This window comes from Protopterus annectens, chromosome 10.part0 (assembly GCF_019279795.1).
Source record: "Protopterus annectens isolate FY-2018-M chromosome 10.part0, PAN1.0, whole genome shotgun sequence".
In the NCBI taxonomy this organism is placed as follows: domain Eukaryota; kingdom Metazoa; phylum Chordata; order Ceratodontiformes; family Protopteridae; genus Protopterus; species Protopterus annectens.
This window is the reverse complement of record NC_056744.1, coordinates 1793429691-1793454342: the sequence shown is the minus strand read 5'-3', so window position 1 is coordinate 1793454342 and position 24652 is coordinate 1793429691. Positions and strand designations below refer to the sequence as shown.

At 42.0% G+C, this 24652-nt stretch overlaps 1 protein-coding gene across 4 annotated transcripts in view; it reads left to right on the top strand.

The window, feature by feature from the left end:
• RUSF1 (RUS family member 1) overlaps positions 1-24652 on the top strand; it is a 261474-nt gene that overhangs the window by 37883 nt on the left and 198939 nt on the right. For all 4 annotated transcript variants that reach the window (XM_044086627.1, XM_044086629.1, XM_044086628.1 and 1 more), the window contains exons 3-4: positions 5229-5306; positions 6726-6840. In XM_044086627.1, the coding sequence (XP_043942562.1) occupies positions 5229-5306; positions 6726-6840 (193 nt within the window). The remainder of the gene's footprint in view (positions 1-5228; positions 5307-6725; positions 6841-24652) is intronic.

Sequence of the window (24652 nt, the reverse complement as noted above, 5' to 3'; positions counted from 1 at the left end):
ACTTGACCTAGCTTTTAAAGCAACCTACTAATCAGAAAAAATTCTAACTATACACAAACAACAAACATCATAAATGACATTATTCCATCTTACTTAAAATTTGTTTGATTGAATTCTATTTAATCCCATAAAAATATTAATAAATATATTACCAACCACATGCATAATGTTACAATTAGTAACAAAATACTAAAAACAATGTATACATTTAATGCTCTAAAGCTTTTAGTTTGAGTAAACATTTGATTGAACAGACATCATTGATGCCTGGACATTCATAGGCATTAGTTTGTAATAGACATAATAATTCTTGTTCTTCCAGTTTTAAGTGCCAAGGTCCCCCTCTGGGATTTTTAAGAACTTGCTGAACTACTACAAACTTAAAATTGTGTGTATTATATTCTAATATGTGCCTTGCCAGGGCATTAGTACTAACACCTTTGGATATAGCATAAGTATGTTCGTAGATCCGCTGCTTCAGTTGACATTCCGTCTTGCCAAGATAGAACACAGGGCAAGAAGCTAAATACACTACACCTTGACTCTCACTGTTAAATTTTTTGGGGATCCCATACCTAGTATTTTTAATATAAAAGAAAGGAGCAGTTTGGATATATTTACAATAATTGCATCTACCACATTTATACATGCCTTTATGTTTATTATGTTGTTGATGTGGTAGTTCGAATAATGTCTTCAAATTGGGACCTTTCTTAAATACCATTATTGGCTTTGTACCTAAAACCTTAGTAAGTGCTTGTTGTTGCAGAATAATGTCCCAGTTATAATACAAAATGTCCCTGACCTGTTCTGACACATCATTGAACTGGGTTGTAAAACTAGTAACATATTTTTCACCATCTGTGTTAACCAAGGATGTTGTTTCCATATTGTGCAAATGGGCACCTTCGTTGCTATTTTCTTCGGATGGATACCCTTTAATTAAAAGTGGGCCCAAAATATTATTCAACCTCTTATTATTTACTTCCGTACGTAGCTCTTTAATCAACTTCAATGGGTAACCACGGTTTAGGAACATTTCTTGCAAAAAGTTACAAGCCACCCAACCGTCAGTTCTGCAAGCACTGCTATGGCTTCTTTTGGGAGGTGCGTGCAATGCATCCATGCATGCTTAACTTTCCTGCTTGCAGTGTGGAGCTCACCAATTTTATTCACGATGGAATTCAGCTTGCCAGGCTTCTGCGTCCCCTCAGGAGGAGCAAGCTGGTGTTGTTCCCACACTCCCATCTTTCCCCATCCAGTGCCCATACTATTACTGCTAGTTGAAGATAGTCATCTGGCACAGTCAGGGCTTTATCCCTGCCCAGTGTCCATACTATTACTGCTAGCTGAACATGAGTCATCTGGTACAGTCAGGGCTTTATCCCTGCCCAGTGTCCGTACTATTACTGCTAGGTGAACATGGGTCAATCCAGCACAGTCAGGGTTTATCCCTGCCCAGTGTCCGTACTATTACTGCTAGGTGAACATGGGCCAATCCGGCACAGTCAGGGCTTTATCCCTGCCCAGTGTCCGTACTATTACTGCTAGGTGAACATGGGTCAATCCAGCACAATCAGGGCTTTATCCCTGCCCAGTGTCCATACTATTACTGCTAGTTCAACATGAGTCATCTGGTACAGTCAGGGCTTTATCCCTGCCCAGTGTCCGTACTATTACTGCTAGGTGAACATGGGTCAATCCAGCACAGTCAGGGCTTTATCCCTGCCCAGTGTCCATACTATTACTGCTAGCTGAACATGGGACATCTGGTACAGTCAGGGCTTTATCCTTGCCCAGTGTCTGTGCTATTACAGCTAGTTAAACATGGGTCAATCCGGCACAGTCAGGGCTTTATCCCTGCCCAGTGTCCATACTATTACTGCTAGGTGAACATGGGTCAATCCGGCACAGTCAGGGCTTTATCCCTGCCCAGTGTCCGTACTATTACTGCTAGGTGAACATGGGACATCTGGTACAGTCAGGGCTTTATCCTTGCCCAGTGTCTGTGCTATTACTGCTAGTTAAACATGGGTCATCTGGTACAGTCAGGGCTTTATCCTTGCCCAGTGTCTGTGCTATTACTGCTAGTTAAACATGGGTCATCTGGCACAGTCAGGGCTTTATCGCTGCCCAGTGTCCGTACTATTACTGCTAGTTAAACATGGGTCATCTGGCACAGTCAGGGCTTTATCCCTGCCCAGTGTCCATACTATTACTGCTAGCTGAACATGGGACATCTGGTACAGTCAGGGCTTTATCCTTGCCCAGTGTCTGTGCTATTACTGCTAGTTAAACATGGGTCATCTGGCACAGTCAGGGCTTTATCCCTGCCCAGTGTCCATACTATTACTGCTAGCTAAACATGGGACATCTGGTACAGTCAGGGCTTTATCCTTGCCCAGTGTCTGTGCTATTACTGCTAGTTAAACATGGGTCATCTGGCACAGTCAGGGCTTTATCGCTGCCCAGTGTCCATACTTTTAGTGCTAGTTGAACATGGGTCATCTGGCACAGTCAGGGCTTTATCCCTGTGCACCAGTGGGTTGGCTTACTAGTGATTCCTTTTTAATGTCCTGTTAGCACATAATGTTACATTATAATTCATTGTTTGCTTGATACGAAGAAAGGATGTCTGTCCAGGCTGCCATTTTAAGTACTTTAACATCCCCCCTTCATGCTTACCTTTGTGACTTACCTTTTTCCCCACCTGTCTCATGTTCAAGTTGAATGCCTCAATAGATTCTGTTTGCATCATCCATCCAGATATTCATTCCTAAGTTCTACAACCCTGTGTATGAAGCAAAGACCTTCAGGAGATTTATAGACAAGTCATTCCCTACAATCTGCTGCATGTACCTTTCCTCTCCTCTCCTCTCTGTCCTTCTCACTCAGTGCGACCCCTTCACATCTCTCTGAGATGATCTGGTGAGCCAATTTCATGTCTCCCCCATTTGTTCTAGTTTCAAGTTAGATGAGTTCTACCTTGTTTAGCCTCTGGTCATAGTCATTCCCTTCCTTCCAATGGTTCTTTCTGTTGGTTTCTTTTCAGTTCTTCCATCAGCTTGATGTCTATTTCCAGATATGGCCTCCAGAACTGCACCCAGTACTCAAAATGTGGGCTGACCAAGGCCAATCCCTGTAAAATGGAATCATTACCTCCTCACTTCTAGAATGTATCCCTTTGAGAATACATCCCAGCATGCTGTTTGCTGATGCAACTGTCATCTCACTCTGTTCCCAGTGATCAACTCAGGTAATTGTTAATATCACCCGATCCTTTTTATTTAACCACCTGATCCTTTTTATTCTTTATTGCCATTAGTTATATTTCCCAAGCTAACACTTTAAAAATACTAAGCATCTTAATGAATGAATGAATAAACAAATTAATTAATGTACATTTGTTTCCCAGGATAGTCCAACTGAGCTAAAGCCAATTTTCAGCAGAGACCCGGCAAGAAAGGCTCCATCAGTTGTTAAGACATAAGTATATATGTGTAATACATAGGAATTTATACATAAAATGTACAGGATGAAGAAATAAAAGCTATCAAATTAGTGTAAAGTGCATATAAAGGTACATGTTAGGAAGAGAATGATAAAGATAGAAGGATAGCCTTTGTATCTGGTTGCATTAAATTTCAGCTGACACTTTCCTGCCCTCTTGTTCAGCCTATCAAAATCTTTTATTAGATTTCTCCATTACGATGCCTGTCTGCCATTCTGAGTTTGCTAAATCTCTGGGTTGGGATAGAGAGTAATGGCAGGGGGGTGGGGTGGAGAACAGTGACATGTGAGTAGTGGCGGGAGGGTTGGAGAAGTGGGAGCTGTGGCCCTTGTCTCTGTATTATTGTATATCATTCCTTTGGCTCCAGTGGTTCTAGGCTGTGGTACACCTGCATGTGGGTTTCTGCAGGGGGAGCTTTCATTCTGGCTGAGGTTGACCTCCTCCTTCACCTCTGTTTTACTGGACGTATGTATACTACCCAGAGGTATGTGCCCATCATGTCACATTCTTTCATGGGTTCATAGGTACTTACTAGGGTATTAATCTGTGAAGATCTTAAGCCCAGCCTTAAATTTCTGTGGTAGTTTTTGGCCCTTACATATCATTTTGCATATGAATAACCCAGATGTGGGCTGAACAAGGATATATTGGGCCTTTTACTTTTTGCCCTATCCATGAGGGACATGGGTGCTAAACTGGACGTGCATTTGTGTTTTTCTCATCCATTTAAGTAAATCTTGTTTTAGAAGAGTAAGTACTTTATGTCAAATGGAAGACTGCTCCACAGAAGCAGTATTCTCTTTAATACAAACCTCTCCCTCCAACATGTTCTGCTTATGTTGTGAAAGAGGTTGAGATCCATTGACCATATGTTCATGTTAACACTGGACTTGTGAATGTGCAATAGGTCTGACAGAATAGGGTTTGGTGAGGCTGTATAAGCAAGGCAAAGGTTACCTCTTAGTAGCCTGTATGATCCAGAGAGGGAAAAGGCTTTAAGACTGTCTGTAAAGTTAATCCAACTTCTTGGTGTGGGAATAGAACCTACAGACTTCTGCTCCAAAGGTAAGTATGCTACCTATTGAGCTACTGAGTTGAGATATTCACCTCTACTGTCTTATGTAAAACAGTACATGGCATTTGAGTACCAAGCCTGTTACAGATGTTCTGGAACTGTGACTTTTACTGCCCCTTCTGCTATGAAAGGAATCCTAGACTTTCCTCTTTTTCCTGCCTGGGTGACTGTATCATCTCCCCTGATTCCTCCAAAACCTGGTTCACTGACAGTGTGATTGATAGCCCTTCCTCTGTGCAATGGGTCAGCATTTATGGTCATTTTAGTTTATGCAGCCTGGGAGTTGCTTCCATATTGTTTTCTCCCCTGTTGTCAAGCTGGCAAATTCTAGGTTCTTAGAGGTGAAATGTTTTGTGCCATTAGTTATTTTCTGTTGCTCCCTAAAGGTTCGGTACTGACAAGGTCAAACTGTGATATCATTATTGTCATTGTGGCAGCATGCCTTCCTACCGTCCTTCTATTGGCACTCCTTTTGGAACCCCTGGGGCCTGTATCACTTTTATAAGACCTTGGAGCAACCTTGGAGTGCTTTACTTCAACGTACAGAACAACTGTTGGTGTCTTCAGTTATTGCTTTATTAAAACAGATTAATTGTTTGAAAAATATATAGCATTTCTACTCACCATCTGTTTCTTTTGCAGTCTGTGTTCCTGCCTCAGGGCTACCCTGACAGTGTAAGCAGTGATTACCTCACGTACCAGATCTGGGACACTATACAGGTAAGAGACACCTAATGAAATAGTTGTAGGGACTGACATCTGAACTTCTTGAGGTGGCCAAGGGACTGAAATAATTTTTAAGTTTTCACCCAGGTGTGCTACCCAAGAATAACAGCAAACAGTCATTTTTGTGAAACCTGTGTTTTGGCCTGTACCTTGGTAGTGTTGAGGGCTTTGGTTAATAAAGAGGCTTTTGAAACATGTAGTGCTGTATAACCCAGTGCATGCTAAAGCACCTGTACTGTCTTTGAGTGGAAGTACTATCCTGACATCTGCATGGCCCTGTGTTTATATAGAGTGTACATTTCTCCTCCCCTGACCTTTCCAGTGGCTATGATTCACAGATTTAAAGGTTCTGCCACTGCCTGATATCTGTTGTCTGATCCTCTCGCATCAAATTAACTCTGTTACACTCACCATTAAGGAATCTTACTTAAATAGAAAATACCAACGCACTAAGGTGAAAGCTGTTAAGTGGTGGGGGTGACTTTGATAGCTGAAATATGGAACAATGATTTGTATAGTAATTAAACAAAATATTTTCAGCAGTAATGTGGTGGTTTTATTGTAACTGAAGTACAGGGCAGAGCTAATTGGACTTGAAATGATGTCATCACATGGCACACTGTAATTAAACATTTCTCTTGAAATTAAAAAGTGCATGGGACTTTCCTGAAAGGAAGGGTTGTTTCTGTTTCTAGCTGTAGTTCTCAGAAGGCCAGTCAGCTGTCTGCTGTATTGAGAGGTGAAGTTTGTGTTTATCTTTGCTTCATTAAAGTAGAACACTGGCTGCTTTATAGACATGTGGTTTTCCATCATAGTTTTAACTTCTGCCTTATGCCTGTTGTTCAGGATAACTTATTGACCCTTGTAACCTGGAAATGGATGAGCAAATAGTGAAAATGAAAAAAAAAATGAATTAATGCAATAAGTAACTGACTGTTTTATTGACAGGAACATGTGTGTTTGTATTCTCCAACGTTATTGCTGGACTCTCATATAGATGGCATATTATTTTGTTGTATGTGTGTTTTAGCCACTGTTTATTAATCAATGACTGGCTCTGTTTGTGTCTGAAATGACTCTGAACAGGACTTCCTAACTTCTGGTAGAGCTGCAGCCTGACTGTTGCACACAGTGTTCAAATCCTGGGTCAGTTAATATGTAGATTGATTCTTGAACTATAGACATTCTGTTTTTAGTGAGCTCCACATCATTCTGTCAGTGATTCTGGAATTATAGACATTCTGTTTTTAGTGAGCTCCACATCATTCTGTCAGTGATTCTGGAATTGTAGACATTCTGTTTTTAGTGAGCTCCACATCATTCTGTCAGTGATTCTGGAATTGTAGACATTCTGTTTTTAGTGAGCTCCATATCATTCTGTCAGTTTTAACCATTTCCCACATTTTTCCCTAGGCGTTTGCCAGCAGTATCACTGGTACTTTGGCCACACAGGGCACCCTGCGAGGAGTCGGTGTGGGAGATAACACAGCCACAGTGGTCGGTGCCACTGTTACGTGGATACTGAAAGGTACAGTCTTATTTTAAGAAATGGAAGTTAAGATTAAAAGGCTGCTGCAATGGGGGTGAGTGTGCACGTGTGTGTGTGTGTGTGTGTGTGTGTGTGTGTGTGTGTGTGTGTGTGTGTGTGTGTGTGTGTGTGTGTGACAAGATTCAGTTGTATGCTAAGCTGGTTCATAGGTATATACTAGGCTAACAACCACTGTGGCCTTTATAAGCCTAGCCATGCAACCCAAATATATCTTATGGGCTGTTTTGCCTTTGAAGTTGTATATGTTAGTTAGGGCATGATTAACACCTGCCTCTGTCCGTCAGAGACATAGGTGATGGACCAGGGTGAATTTCTGATTTCCCATCCACTTGTTCAGGTTACGCTTGAATAGGGGTAGGGAAGGGCTCTGCTTCACATGGATGGGAAACCTATTCCAGAGAATGTGAATTCTCTGAAATATATACCTGTCCCTCCAATATATCCTATTTAAATCACAAGCAAACTTTAAATCCGTGGATTTACTAGTTCTGATGTTGTTCATTTTGTAGATATCTAAAAGGTCCTTCAGGACAGAATCCAAGGATGCCTTGTCTGCCTGGCACATATCTCCTCTCAGCAGTCTGTAGGAAACAGAGTATAGTGATAGGGCTTTCAGGTGACCTGCACAGGGTATTGTGTTTATGCTCTGTATTTGTTTTGTGTGGAACCTCTGAGGACATTCCAGTTGTTGCACGTGTGTGGTCTGGTACATACCGAAGGGAGAACTTATGTACTTATTGATGGGTCTGATGAGGGCCGAGTATGGTGGCACAGTGACTTCTCTGTACCCTAGATGCCATGTCCTTACTTCTAAGCTGAGTTACACAGAATGGTTTTCTTCCTACTTTAGACATGTTGGTCGAAAGCCAGGTTACTGTCTACACGACTTTCTCAGTCTGTGACTACTGTGTGTACTTTTACGGGCGTTTTATTGATGAGGTAGTTTCCCAGGATGTCTGACTTTCTTGGCAATGAGTTTTAAGCCGTGGCTTTGGCACCTGCCTTTTGTATGTTCTAGACAGTCTTGTAAAATGTTAGTATCCTGAGGGGTTTCAGTAACTGTTCCCAGCTTACAGTCATCTACAGACTTGGTAAGCCAGAGGTCTTTGACATTGGTCTTGAATTCTCAGAAATAGATGCCAAAGAGGAGTGGTCCCAACACAGAGCCCTAGGGGGAATCTAGTAGTGACTGGTATCTTTGCTGAGGTGGCCTCTCCAGGCGTAATCTCCTGGTTCTTGTCTATGAGTCAGTTGGCTATCCAGTGGGTTACATAGGGGCTTGTGCCTAATTCCATGAGTTTGTTTACAGTGCTCAGATGGGGGTATTGTATCAAATGTCTTATCTAGGTCAAGGTATGCATTATGTCCCATTTTGCTCTCATCCGTTGCCTTCATGATATTCTCAAAGAAGTCCACCAGGTTCAGTTGGAATGATCTTATGTGATGAAACTAAACTGGGTTGGGTTTAGTGCCTGAAGGTTTCCTATGTCATTGTTAATAACTTCCATGATAATTTTTCCATGGCTTTGCATATGAGACTAATCAGACTAATAGGTCTGTAGTTCCCGGCATCTGTTGATGGTCCGCCCTTGTGCAGAGGGATGACTATTGTGGTCCTCCACTTGTGTGGCATGAAGCCTGTTATGAGGCTGTGGTTGAATAGTGACTGCAGTGGCCCTGATAGGTCATATTTCAGACTGTTTAGTAGGCATCCTGGGATATTATCAGGACACAATGAAACTGAATTCATGGCCTTGGAGAGCACCTTTAAGATCTGCTCCCTACTGATAGTTGGAGGGGTTATGTTAGATGGTATTTCATGGGGAAGGGGATGGCTGACAATAAGAGGTGGAAGTTTGGGGCTCTATTTGTCAGCCAGAAGATTTGCTTTATCTCCTGGTTCTGCAAACGTGGCTGCATTTACCAACAGTTTGGCGCACTTTTGAGTGCTGCCTTTGAAGTTTTGGACATAGCTAAACAAGGCTTTATGGTTGTCCTTGGCCTGGGATGCTATCTTTACTTCAAATTTTGCTTTGTTGGATTTAATTAGAACTCTTTAGTGCATATTAAGTTTGATGAAAAATTGTTATCATTTTTGGTGTTATGCTTTCTAATTTTAGCTATGACTTTTTTCTTTTTTTGTACAACCTGTTTAATTTTAGATTCCACCAGTATGGTTTGCTTTTTAAGTTGATTTTGGACTTACTTCTGGTAGGCACATGCATCTCTATGTAGACATTGACATAGATGTAGAGAGCTTGTGGGAATAATTCTGCAGAGGCTGCTGTGTTATCTGGGTTTGGTGGGGCCTGAAATTTTGACAGGTTATCTCTTAAAAGGTAGTTTGCCGTGGAGTCATTCCTAAACTGTGACAGGATTTATTGGGACTATAGGCTTGATTTTTTTTCAAAGGAGACAGCTTTGCAGTCTGACTTTACTGGAGGAGGTCAGTATTCTCTCATGTTTCTGAGTACCAGTTCCTATGTCTGGTAGGTGTATGTACTGTTTTGAACAGGGTTTTGGTGTTTATGTAAGGTTTCCGGTTTACAGAGTGATAAAGTCCCCAATGGGTAAGGTATTTGAGTGAATGGTGAGCAACTTCAGTAGGTCTCAGCATGAGCTCTGGGTTTCATGGGACATAGAAGGTGACCTGTAGCTTGTTAGGATATGATATGAAACTTTGTCCATATGGTAATCCGGACGTGGGGGAACTCCAGAGTGTCATCCTGTTTAACCCATCTAGAGATACGCTTGTTATTGATGTAGATCGAGACACCCCCACCTTTAGCCTCTGTCTGTCACTGAAGCATTTCACTGCTGGGGTACTCTCTATGGCTTTAAACCATGTCTCTGTAACTGCACAAATGTCTGCATTCTCCAAGGTGAGGAGAGCTTGCAGCGAGTGAAGCTTCTGGTTTAAACTCGTTGCACTGATTAAACCAAATTTGGGTGGAATTTGCTATGTTGGAATTTTTTTCAGTTTGGCATTGCCTGAAAAAGGCTCTATGGAGTAGGACAATGTTTTAGTCAATATTTGAAAGCCTAGAGGAAACAGGTGCAGACCATCCTTGGCAATGCAATGTTGCTTGTTAATCATGACCTCACATGTCGACAGATATTGTATCCCCACCTAGGATGACACTGGAAGATAAGCCATTTATTAAAGCCAGTCATCTTCTGTTCATATTGTGGTATCATCCTTGGAGTGAAGGTAGAACGCTGCTCAATGCTAGGCACATGTCAGCCTTTGACACATAGTCCGAGAGCTCCATAGATGTAAAAGGTTGGTTATTTCATCTCCTGGCTTCATCAGTCTGCTAAATATTACGTGATAGTATATATCAAACTATAAGCTAGCATAACTGATAGTGCTGGTGAAATGTTCTTCAATTTCTGAGCAGCTAAGTGCCTTATTACTTTTTTTGATATTTAAGTTCGAAAACTTTACCCCTCCTGTTCTTACAGCTGCTTTTTTAAGAAATAAATAAAGGTCTCCCCAGCTGAAATACACACAGCATCATGACCAACACCCAAGTGGTGACATCGGCTGTGCTGTGTAGTAGCCTAAGTTCTGCTAATTAGAGGTGATCCACTAATCTTCCCTATTCTGTCCTCTCTTCCATCCAGCCACAACCTTTTTTTCCATTTTTGCATGTGGTCACGGTGTCACATCAACAGTGACCATCATTTAATCCAGTGTTCACATTAGTGGGTTGCTAGTGATGTCATTTACTTATGACATCTCCTCCCCCTCACCTTCCTCCCGCTCCTCTATTTACTGTGGCATTGTGATGTCATTTACTTATGACATCTCCTCCCCCTCACCTTCCTCCCACTCCTCTATTTACTGTGGCATTGTGATGTCATTTACTTATGACATCTCCTCCCCCTCACCTTCCTCCCGCTCCTCTATTTACTGTGGCATTGTGATGTCATTTACTTATGACATCTCCTCCCCCTCACCTTCCTCCCGCTCCTCTATTTACTGGGGCATTGTCCATGCTCCATTATTCTCTTTGCACTCTCCCTTCATCCTTCTGCCAATCCCTCTGCAGCCCATGTCCTGAACTGTCCATCCTTTGGTGATAATGTCTCCCTTACTTTCGGATCCTTACCCTGCCTCATTCTCCCTTAAATTAACTGTGATTCTTTCTCATGGGACTTGGTAATGTTGTTGTGTAGTTCTTTGGTTTTAGTCTAGGGATTTTCACTGGAAGCAGGACTTCACTGAATTTATTTCTGACCTGTTATTTCTGAATACTGTTCTGTGTGTACTGTTTCTAGCTTTCTCTCACTTACTGTTACTGCTCCCTCTGTTTTATTTTGTGTTTTGTATTTTATGCTGTTTAGCAATGTGTTTGTATGCTGTATGTTGTAATTTGCATTATGGTTAAGCTGTGGCTAAAAATGATCTGCCTTTCTGGTCAGTCAGTCAGTAAAGAAACCTGTACTTATGCAAAGTCATTTATGTACTGCTATTAAAGTTGCACTACGAAGGAAAGGTTATTGGGTCCAGCAGGTTATAAGCTTTGTAGCTATATCCAATTTAAAGATTGAGGAGTGACAAACCAGCTCCATGGCACAGACACATAAAGCTGTGATTGCAGCCTAGATGATGTGGGATCAGTCCAGCGATCCAGGTTCTAGAAGAGTCTTCCTAGGAGCGTGGCAGTCAGTGGTCAGTACCAGCTCAACCATTATGGTGTGGGGGTGGGTGGGAGGCAGCTTGGCCCAGTGCACTCTTGACTCCTAGCAAAGGCCAGGCATGCCAATTGTAAGTGGACCTTGTAATAAAGGAATCTCACTAACCGAGGCTGTCACAGAATAACAGGAGTGGGGATATCACTAACCGAGGCTGTCACAGAATAACAGGAGTGGGGATATCACTAACCGAGGCTGTCACAGAATAACAGGAGTGGGGATATCACTAACCGAGGCTGTCACAGAATAACAGGAGTGGGGATATCACTAACCGAGGCTGTCACAGGAATAACAGGAGTGGGGATATCACTAACCGAGGCTGTCACAGAATAACAGGAGTGGGGATATCACTAACCGAGGCTGTCACAGAATAACAGGAGTGGGGATATCACTAACCGAGGCTGTCACAGAATAACAGGAGTGGGGATATCACTAACCGAGGCTGTCACAGAACAGGAGTGGGGATATCACTAACCGAGGCTGTCACAGAATAACAGGAGTGGGGATATCACTAACCGAGGCTGTCACAGGAATAACAGGAGTGGGGATATCACTAACCGAGGCTGTCACAGAATAACAGGAGTGGGGATATCACTAACCGAGGCTGTCACAGGAATAACAGGAGTGGGGATATCACTAACCGAGGCTGTCACAGAATAACAGGAGTGGGGATATCACTAACCGAGGCTGTCACAGGAATAACAGGAGTGGGGATATCACTAACCGAGGCTGTCACAGAATAACAGGAGTGGGGATATCACTAACCGAGGCTGTCACAGGAATAACAGGAGTGGGGATATCACTAACCGAGGCTGTCACAGGAATAACAGGAGTGGGGATATCACTAACCGAGGCTGTCACAGGAATAACAGGAGTGGGGATATCACTAACCGAGGCTGTCACAGGAATAACAAGAGTGGGGATATCACTAACCGAGGCTGTCACAGGAATAACAGGAGTGGGGATATCACTAACCGAGGCTGTCACAGGAATAACAGGAGTGGGGATATCACTAACCGAGGCTGTCACAGGAATAACAGGAGTGGGGATATCACTAACCGAGGCTGTCACAGGAATAACAGGAGTGGGGATATCACTAACCGAGGCTGTCACAGAATAACAGGAGTGGGGATATCACTAACCGAGGCTGTCACAGAATAACAGGAGTGGGGATATCACTAACCGAGGCTGTCACAGAATAACAGGAGTGGGGATATCACTAACCGAGGCTGTCACAGGAATAACAGGAGTGGGGATATCACTAACCGAGGCTGTCACAGAATAACAGGAGTGGGGATATCACTAACCGGGGCTGTCACAGAATAACAGGAGTGGGAATATCACTAACCGAGGCTGTCACAGGAATAACAGGAGTGAGGATATCACTAACCGAGGCTGTCACAGGAATAACAGGAGTGGGGATATCACTAACCGAGGCTGTCACAGGAATAACAGGAGTGGGGATATCACTAACCGAGGCTGTCACAGGAATAACAGGAGTGGGGATATCACTAACCGAGGCTGTCACAGAATAACAGGAGTGGGGATATCACTAACCGAGGCTGTCACAGAATAACAGGAGTGGGGATATCACTAACCGAGGCTGTCACAGAATAACAGGAGTGGGGATATCACTAACCGGGGCTGTCACAGAATAACAGGAGTGGGGATAAGCAGAAGCCTGCTGATGGCTGCATGGGTGGTGAGCCCGTTTACTGTGTATGTGTTATGGAGGAGAAGATGGCCAACAAGCAGTGAAGGATAAAATGATTTAGAAAAACAAGGGTTACTGGCAGACACTTTTTTGGGTATTCGCTTGTACTAGAAGTGCAGAGCAGAACTGCAGTAGCTTGCTAGAGTGGCTCTTGAACCACATCGGTTGACCTCATGTCCTCACAGTGAGGTCCAAGCGAAGTATAAATGTAGAGATGAATGGAGCTGTAAGTTAGCAGATGACAGACAGTTTAATGTTAACCAGAAATAGTGTATGTGGGTAAGTGTGGCCACAGGAAGTGTGAAAATGTTGATATGGTTATAGGTGGTGTCCTGTTTTGGTAGGACTATGGCAACACACTTTTGAAGGCAGGTGTAGCAAACTGCCCGGCATGCAATATCTAGTTGTTCTTGAAGGGTTGGACATGCAGTAGCTGTGGAATTTATTTGGCCCAACATATTTTCTTTTCTGAATTAGGCACACAAGAATGCTGTTAATTATTCAGTGAGAAAGGAAAACTGTGACCCTTGTCTGAAGGTTGAACCAAGGCCCCAACCCCATGCATTCCATGCTGCACAGTCAGGTACATGCACCATGGGGAAAACCAATTGTTTTTCATTTCAACGAGGAAATCACCATGCTGGTGATTTGGGGGAAAGCCAGTTGCTTGTCCAGAGATTCTTGGTGGTTGAGTGGCAGTGACAACGTCATGGAATGCGGAATGCAGGGTTTCTGTTTTCAATCCTTAGACAGGGGTCAGTGTTTTCCTTTCTTGTTGAGTTCTTAATATAGTACTTGGTTATTCATTTGTTGTGTAATGAGTGCTGTTAATGGACACATTTGTGCACAAGTTTAATTGTCCTAAAAAATTATACTGGTTACAGAACTCAGTAAAATCACATTAAACAAGAGATGCAGTAACTTTGTAATTCATACTGTCAATGTAAAGACACCGTGAAGAAAGCAGTGTGTGTGTGTGTGTGTGTGTGTGTGTGTGTGTGTGTGTGTGTGTGTGTGTGTGTGTGTGTGTGTGTGTGTGTGTGTGTGTGTGTGTGTGTGTTTGTGTTGTGGAGGAGTAAGTATTTATCTTTGTAGTAATATGGTTGTGTCAGCACAGAAAGAATGGCTGTGACCGCACTGCCCCTGCTCATTGTAAGTATACCATAACATTCTCTTTTTGTACAAGAGTCTTTCTCTACTTACTTAAAATGGTCTCAAAGCTTCTATGTCAACTGGCTTTGATTAAAAAAAAAATCAGTTTTGCCTCATTCTGACATGCTTCTAAAGACAAGGACTGTCTTTCACTGATATTGTAGAAACAGGATTAAAACATTGTTCTGTTGATATTTACTAACATCCGCAGATATTTACTAACAAATGCCAGATATGCTTAACCGCTGTATGTTGGCCTTTGAAGGACTTCTTGTGCCAATTTGCTTAGCTATTTAAGAACTGAATAAATAAAATAATAGCTAATGAAATGCTTTGTACAAGAAAAAAATTCAAAAGTTTCTGATACTGAAAATAGCAAAGCAACAAAATTGTAAGCTACATATCGACATTAAGGGGGTCTCCTACTGATCGCTTTTATGCAGCTTCCAGTTGGGCTGTTTGTTTCTGCTGTTCAAGTTGCAATATGGATCATTGTGAAACCTGTTTCTGGAGCACACAGGCCATGGGATTAACAGCAGATCATATAACTTGCCACTAAAACCAAGCGTGCACAACTGCAAGAAGTACTGGTAGGGATTTATTTATTCTTATTTTTATTTGTTTTCCAGAGTAGAGCACTGATCTCTGTGGATCTTTTTCAGACTCATCCTGGGAGCTCTGCCTGGTTAAGCTATTAGCTTGGAGTCACACAGTTAACTAGTGGAGGCTGAGGAAAGTAAACCTGGCACCACTGACGCTAGAGGAAACAGAGAATTAAGGATCTGTTAACAAGCTAAGCAAACTGCCAGACAGGATTTCCGAGACCTTATGTACATACATTTTTGGGACAAATTACTACTTTCAGTTAAAATAATGTTTTAACAATCTGCTGGATGATTTTATGGATGCTAAGTGAGATACATAAATGGGTTTATGGGCAGGATATTATAGTTAATTGTGAAAGAAGCGACATGGATCACCCACATTCATTGTTGCCCAATGACTCATTTTGTTATCCAGATTGGCAGTGCCATGTAATCCGTCAGCTGCACCAGGCACAAACAGAAAGTACATGGAGAGACTGAAGGTAGTTATACCTGTTTGTTTCAGATCTGCAGTAAATGCATCCTGTAGAGGGATCTGCCTCGACAGCCAAGGGGTAGTTTTCCATGAGTGGGTTTAGATATTGGTCTCTAAGAAATGGGAAGGAGATTGGATGTTTCTTTCTACCAGCATTATGGGCAGCTACAGATGTTGGCACTCGGTGAACAGATGTGCAAAACAATGTCATGCAAAATTTAATAAAAGTGAAGGAGAGCATTTCTCATACTAGGTAATGTCAAGGCAAGGATTAGTTAAGAACCTGATGGAAAGCTTGCTACAGGAGGTCTTGGAATGTGTATTTACACAGGAATGATTAGACATGGGGCCTGCATGGGGAGAATGTGAAATGGGGCAGGCGTGGATGAAGACAGAAGGATGGATGGCTAGGACAGGCATAGATTGGGACAGTTAGGGCGGGCATGGATGGGGACAAATGTATGCAGAGAGCAGGCATGGATGGGGACAGATAGGGCAGACATAGATGGGGATGGATAGATAAGATAGGCATTGTTGGGGGGCAGATGAATGATTTGGGTAGTAGCTATGAAGGTAGCAGAGACTGATGTTGATTGGACTTAAAAATAAGGTGCAAGGTCATCCTAACAGGTAAAAGAGAGTGTGAAAAAGCTGACCCAGTGAATGACTAACAACTGTGTAGTCTTCATGTAGAAGCTGATGCCATATCACAGTGCGGAAGAAGGGCACTAACATTTAATGTGCATAGAGATGGGTCTGTAAAGAGTCAGGCAGGCTTATTAACCCTGACAAGGGTATGGATGAATAGTTTGTGAGACTGGCTGGGAAATTTCTTAATGGGTAATTCTTCTTTTAAAAGTCAGCAGCATGGCTTGGCACAGCAGAGGTCATATTAGCCCAGCTTCATGCAGTGAGTGAGTGACCACTGAGACAACTGAGGCATGTAGGGGGAAGTATGTGGATGTGATATGGCTGGTTTTCAGCAAGGCCTGACCATGTACTTCACAGAATGTTTGATGAAAGCATTAACAGAATGAGCTTAACCCCCAAACACTGAAATATGAAACTGGCTGGCAATCTAAAAGCAGCGAGTACTAATTAGGAAGCAGCTGTAAAAAGAAAAGCCAGGCACCGAGGGGGTGTAGCAAGTTAAGTACTGTGCAGATCCTTTTAATCTTTTCAGGCATCACACTGAGGTGGAAAACAAGATCACCATTTGTGTGAACAACACCAAGATTAGTGCAAAGTATTTACAGACAGTGAGGCCAGTCTTTACTGATATCTCATGTAATCTGTAAGGTGGTTGGGCATGGTAGATGGGAGTTCATACACAGAAGTACAGTGTTATGCAATTTGGTTAAGAGAATACAAGCAAAATATGCTTGTTTAAAGTGGTGGTTCCAAGAAGAAGAAGAGAGACAGAAAAGGATCTGGGGGTCATATTACGCTCTGGTTAAATCCTGTTGTGTAATGTCAAAGGGTGGTGGACGATGACAGCATATTGGGGTATGTAACTATGGAAGTGGAGTCTAAAAATAATGATGGTATTCTTCTGTTCGAGAGAGAATTGTATTAATCCCTGTCTGGAATACTCTGCCTATTTCTGGCAGTCATACAGGGGCTGGTTAGTTTGGAAAAAAGGCATGGAACATGAATTGTCAGAATTGTGAATAGTGTAGAGGATCTGCCAAATGAGGATAACCTGTGGCAGTCAGGCATTTATACATTAGAAGAAGAAGAAAGTGGAATATGGCATAAATGTATGAATGGTCATTCAAATGGAAAGAAAGTCCTTCTCCTTCCTTCCTGCCAGTCACTGTCGACATCCCACAAGGATCAATGTTAGGCTCCGTCTTATTCAACATTAATAAACAAACTACATAGTACCACCCATCTCACTAGTATCGTTCAATATGCTGCAACGACTCGACCCTTATAGGGGCAGCCCCATCCCTACTGATACTCGGGACATCTTGGCTAAAAGATGCAAATATACTTTTAAATCCTAAAAAAAAAACAAAAACCTTAGACTTTTCACTCCTAAACAATACTGAAATGAATCATAATGTTTTGAAATAACCTCAATCAACAATACAAAAAAATGAACATGCAGCCCAAACAAAGCTTCTAGGTATCCTAATTAAAATAAACTCATATCTGACCAACACATATTTCAAGTCATTAAAAAACAAACACACCATAGGTTCACAGGTGAGTACCAAGCTAATGGCCCTGGGGCCTTTATAAGCCTAGCCATAGGATTACCCTGGCATCGTACCACCCGACCTTAGTTCCCAGTGCCCCTGTTGAGTAGAGCCACTGGAGTTATCCCTGGGGTGAATTTTCTATTTCCCATCCACTCATCAGAAACTCTGTTCACTCTATCAATCCAAATGGTACAGTGTCTATATCAGCATTTCTAAAACTGAATAGTTCGAATCACTAAATGTCGAAATGACATGATCGAACTATCCAATTTACGAATGCTAAGAAAAAAAAAATAACAAAAAAAAAACTAAAGGGTTTAGGCAGGGGGGCAAGCCCTACTGCACCCCCTACGTGGGGGGGCGGCGCCCCCCGCTACTTAAATATACCAACTCTGAGACCGCACTACATTGAGGTAAACAGAAATCTCCCCTTAATGACATTTCCGTTTACTGGTTCGACATTCTGCCCTTTCGGCATTCTCGATGCAACAATATCAAATTCAATATTGTCAGCATTCGAGATGCTGATAGGGACCCATGGTACATGATAGACAATGCAAAACAAATGCTAACATCTCCCTATCTTCTTCCTTCCCTGTTGTACACCTTCCCTGCTCTAACAAACCTGAATACTGCACTTTTAAAGCTAAACTCTCTGCCTGTTACAGTGAAGTAGACAAATTTGCTGCCAGTCTTACATACAGCACTCATCATTGCAGAGGCCTGAAACAACTAAACTGGTTGAGCTACCCAGCTGTTTAACATGCTTACAACTTGTTAATACACACAGTCTTAATATATGCACCAGAAAAATGTTCAGCACTAAAAGATACCCTGCAGGACTAATGTCTAGGTATCTTTGTAAAAAATAAAATTGTATTGTCATGAGCAACATAAATATATCTACTGTGTCTTTTCTCACTGGGGAGCTGCTGAAAATGGGTTTTGTCCAGTTGGACTTCCCCAGTCAACAAACAACCGGTCAATTAAATATATAAATAAGTGTGCTATGTTGACAAAAGATGGGTGTGAGGTGTAGCTTTAAGGGGAATGATGGGCAATGGAACATGCTTGTAGATGGAAACGGAATGGTTCAAATCAAACATTAGGAAATGCTAGTTCACAGAGAGGGTGGTTGGATCCTGGTAATTAGTGCAATTTATTAAAGGAGTTAAAGGATGCCTGTGACAAAACAAGTAAAGGATAAGTTATGTGGAGGTGGAGAGACAGGTGAGATATTTGGCAGACGTTGGCAGACCTTGAGTTTTCTTATCTCAGCATTGCCACGTTTATGTGATGCAGTCATTAAAAGGAAAAGCCATACTGCAGCATGATGGTGCATTGTAATGCATTATTAATGTTGCATATTCTGTAGTAATGCTTACAGCAAGCTGTGGCACAGGGAGAGAGGAAAGGAAAGGATGAAGGGAGGTTTTTCCTACTTCTTTTTCCTCTTCTGCCTACTGACCATCACCTAAGGTATTGAAATAAAAAAACTTTTGATAGGTAGAAGTAATCTCAGAATGTGTAAGTTTTAAAGTTCCACCATATAATCCAGATACATCTGGACTTTATCTTGGAATGCAGCTATCTTCTGCTGGGACCCTTCTTGTTTATAGAGCAAGTAATGTGCCTGTTAAGAGTTCTCATTGTAAGGCTATAATGCATAATGTGTGTATATATATATATATATATATATATATATATATATATATATATATATCTTCTTCTTCTTCTGCTCCCATTAGGGGTCGCCACAGCAGATCAACTGTTTCCATTTCTTCCTGTCCTCTGCATCTTGTTCTGTCACACTAACCACCTGCATGTCCTCTCTCACCACATACATAAACCTTACCTTAGGCCTTCCCTTTTCCTGTTACCTGGCAGCTTCATCCTTAGCATCTTTTCCCAATATACTCTGCATCCCTCCTCAGCACATGTCCAAACCAACATAATCTTGCCTCTCTGGCTTTGTCTCCAAACCTTCCAACCTGGACTGACCCTCTAATATACTTATTCCTAATCCTGTCCATCCTCGTCACACCCAGTGCAAATCTTAACATCTTCAACTCTGCCACGTCAAGCTCTGACTCCTGCCTTTTTGTCAATGCCACTGACTCCAACCCATATAACATAGCTGCTTATATATATACCCTTTAAGTACTGCATTGAAAGATTGCTGTAAGCTGTCCTATTACATAGGAACATCTTTTAAAGTCTCAGCAATTATGCCAGCCGGGTCCCTAAAAACTGATTCACCAGTGAGAAAAATGTGCCCCTTTTGCAATAGCGCAGGTGTAGTTTCCAGTGGGTTGCCAAAAGATTTTGCCCCGCTTTCCATTCACTGGTTACTGCAGCATGATCTGAGAGAGCTATATAGGACCATATGAGATCCCCTGAAAGCAGTAAAGAGGCTCTTTAGACACTAATATCTTGTCTACTTTTGAGTAATTATGGAATGTCAGCGAGAAACAGGTATTAGCCTTAGGGAAAACCCCAGTGAAGCATGTAGATCAGTCATGGCAACAAGTTTAACTTATCTGTTTATTGCTTTACCAGCACTGCAGCATGTAGGATCCTAGGTTCTGATGGCACTTCTTGGGTGGTAATATTCTGCTCCATCCCTTTCTCATACTGTGTAACTGTCCTGTGGTTGTACATGTTCACCTGAGACTGTACCTGTTTGCCTGTGGTTGTACCCGGTTGCTTGTGATTGTACCTGTTCCCCTGTGATTGTATCCATTCTCATGTCACCCCAAAGACTTGCTGTACTGGGGTCCCAGGGTGGGGGGGGTGGAGATGAAGGCTAATCAATGTGGATAGCCTCCCTTCTAAAATTCCTTTCACTAATACGTATTGACATTCAGGGTAGGCTAGCATTTCAAAATGAACACTATTTCTAATTAAAATTATGATGCCCCTATATTTCCCTGAGATATATGAAGAAAAGGTCCCTTTATTTTCTGCCCCCACTAATTAGTGGTGTTCTGAAACAGTGTAGTAGGTTTCCTAAACATAATTCTATCCGCAGCAGTTTTCTTAGTACATGTCATAATACATCTGCATTTTATAGGATTCTTATAATTTACATTGCATGATAAACATTAAATCTTCTATTGCTTATCTGTCTTCCCCCAGAACAGGGAATCATGCAGGCCCGAATGCTCCCTTTCTTTCTCCCTTTGTTGACAGTATAAATCTTTACAGCACTTTGGATTTATTGAGATCATTTGACACTACTAACAAACTAAAAGAGTTTTCTACCTTGCACAGAGAAGATTAATATGATTTAAACTATGCAGTTTAGAGTGCCTTCATATTGACTCCCAAGGAGGAGGAGGAAACTTGTGTCTAAAAGGGCTGACCTGTAGGAATCATCAGTCCTAAAAGGGATACATATCAGGAAACAGCACTATTCTCACTTATTTTAATTGTGAAGTTAATGCACAAATGACCCCTCCCCCAACCCTCTAGCCTAAATATAGTTCCTGCAAAGTAAAATAGACCAGTAACACAAGCAGTAATTTCAGAAAAGGACACCCATGGCATGTTTATTTTCTACTCATTATCCTGGCAAAGCCAAAAGAGTCTTACATTCAACTCTTACAATCACATCACCTCAACGCTCTTGGGTTTCCCATTTCACAGAAAAGAACAAAATGAAATGTAAGAGTGGCCCTGTGTTTCCAAGGCGATGGCGTTCACCATTTAAGGTCACCACTCTAACGGGAAGATCAAGTCATTGCCGTCTTACGTGTGTGTGTGTGTGTGTGTGTGTGTGTGTGTGTGTGTGTGTGTGTGTGTGTATATATATATATATATATATATATATATATATATATATATATATATATATATATATATATATATATATATATTTATACACACACATATAAATAACATTTCTGTCTTTCTAAGCAATGGAAATTTAACTGAATCTCAGATTCCCCCGAATCTCACACTGACACAAATGTTCACCAGGAGGGGCTGACACAAACAAACAACTGGTGTCAGAGCCATGGACTAAAACTAAATGCCAAGAAATGCATGATAACATCCTTTGGGAAGTCATCCATCCATGGTAACTATCATATTGACAACATACCCTTTACAGTTGACCTAGTAATCAGAGACTTAGAGACATACAAAGATAATAATCTAGTCTTTGATCATCACTTGTCTATACTGGTGAGGAAATCATTCTATGTTGAGCAACTTATAAATAAAGGTATGGCATCTAATTCCAAGGAAGTCATTGTTCCACTGTATTCAGCATTCATCAGACCTATCATTGAGTACAATGCTCCCTTTGGTATATACCTAAACAGACATATCCAACAACTGGTTCGTCCACAGGGGCTCCTCAGTAAAATAACACAGGGTGTAAGTAATATGTCCTATGCAGACCAACTCAAAGGCCTATCCCTGTATTCTGTCTCCTACAGGCTTTTGAGAGGAGATCTATGCCTAGCATACAGGGCATTGTCAGACCCCACTCTGATGGACCTCCTGCATATTCAAAAAACAAACAGTACCAGAAGTTCCCATTCTAAAGATATAAACATTGTCTGTGATATAAATAGGACCTGCTGGAGAGATAGGTATGTATCCCAGAGACTACCCCGTCTGTGGAACAGGCTCCCCATCCATGTGAAGCAGAGTTCCTCCCTAACCCAGTTCAAGTGCAACTTTGACAACTAGTTGGGAAACCGGAAATTCATCCCTGGTTTGGAACTTATGTCTCTAATGCAAACAGGTAACCTGTAAATGGTTCATCTCCCAGCCCCCCTGCTTACACTTATCAAGGGTATCAGAACTTGTCAGAGATTTGGGATGCATGACTAGGCTTAAAACGGCTTTTGTGGTTATTAGCCTAGTAAACACCTATGAACCTATTACAGTTCTTTCTTGCAAGACCTGCCAGGCTGAAAGTTGTGACACTCTCATTCACTTCAACCGGGTTCTAATTTTGAGTGCATAACTTTAAGGATATATATATATATATATATGTATATATATATATATATATATACATATATATATATATATATATATATATATATATATATATATATATATATATATATATATATATATATATATATATATATATATGTGTGTGTGTATGTGTGTGTGTATAGGATGCCTTCCTTTCTGAACCCTGCTGGCATGTCCTCAGTACCTATCAAGCCAGAGCTGGGCCATGGTCAAATGGGGCCTTAGGCAGTGTGTAATGGATGGGAACCCCACCTCCACAGCCCTACTAATATCCCATTATTTGGCTGTTGCTCCTCAGTTGCCATAAAATACTGTTCAAACCTGTCAGACTATGTACTATACTTCTGCAATGATTCCAGAGATTTGGATTTAATTTTAAACCTGTTATTTAAAGTTTTACAGCAAAAATCATTTGCTGTACATGATAGGTGGGGATATGATTTCTTACCATAATGGTGACACTTTCCATATTATCTCAAAGTGTGAATGGTCTCACAGGTATAAACCAAAAGGAAAGGTTCAAGGCTCCTGAGAGCACCCCAGCGCTATCAGGTTTTACCTCATATCATGCGTTCCGGCTCCAAAATCTGGACAATACCAAGAAAGGAGGGGGGGTATCCATATTCATCAAGGACACCCACACCTCAAGACTGGTGGCAACGCACGATGCATCGGAGACCATCCAGGTGCAATTAACCATAGGCAAGACTGCTCTGCAAATTGTAGCATGTTACAGGCCACCCTCACAAACTCAGGAACCTCACATGGCCTTCCTGAAAACACTAGAGGGGATAAATGTATCACCAAACACCATCATACTAGGTGACTTCATTTACCCTAATATAGACTGGGAACACTACTCAAGCCCAAACACCCTAGCCCAAAAGTTCCTGGAATTCATAAACTCAAATGCCATGGAACAACTAGTCACCATCCCCACAAGAGGAGATAACATACTTGATCTCATCATCACGAACATGGGAGCACAATGTTCAACACGGAGGTGTACCCCTCACTGGTGAGATCAGACCACAAACTAATCTCGCTGGAGGTCCTCATCCCACCCCACCTGAAATAAAAAGACCACAGTAAAGAACTTCTCAAAAGCCAACTTCACACTTCTAAAGACTAGTGTGGTCTCCTTTAAGGCCCCGAGCGGCGGAAAACAGTACTCAAGCCGCTGAATCACTTACAAATGCCTTCTACCAGCACCTGCAGGACTGCATGGATAAGGCAATCCCAAGCAAAACAAAGACTCTTTGTACCAAAGGCAAGCGTCCAGTCTGGTGGACCCCAGCCATAAACAAACTCTACAACAAAAGGAGGAAGCTACTACAAGATAGAGCAAAATCCTTAAAAGGTAAGACACCCTTGATCACTATAAGTAAAAAACTTAGAGCTCTCATAAAATCATCCAAAGCAAATTTCGAGAGAAAAATAGCTAAAGACTCAAAAGACAATCATAAGGCCTTCTTTAGCTATGTTAGAAACCTGGGAGGAAACTCCCAGATATGCTCAGAGCTAGTTCAAAATGATGTGAAGATTACTGATCCTACAGACATTGCCAACATACTGGCTGACAGGTTCAGTGCAAACTTCTCCCCTCCCCAAAGGAGAGATATCTATACCAAACGATTGCAGCCCCCAAACATCTCCAGCGCCCAAGTGAGAACTGCTCTCTCCAAAGCAAAAACACAGCATCCATGGGACCTGATGGTGTCCCCGGCTGTGTGCTCCATGAACTCAATGAGGAATTAAACCCACAGCTAGGACAGCTGTTTACTCAAAGTCTTACCTCTGGATCGCACTCCAGGAGTGGCGCACTGCAACTGTGGTACCACTTCACAAAGGCGGTGCCTCCACCGACCCTGGAAATTACCGGCCCATTAGCTTGACAAGCCTTATCTGCAAAGCCATGGAGAGGATCATAATGGACCTC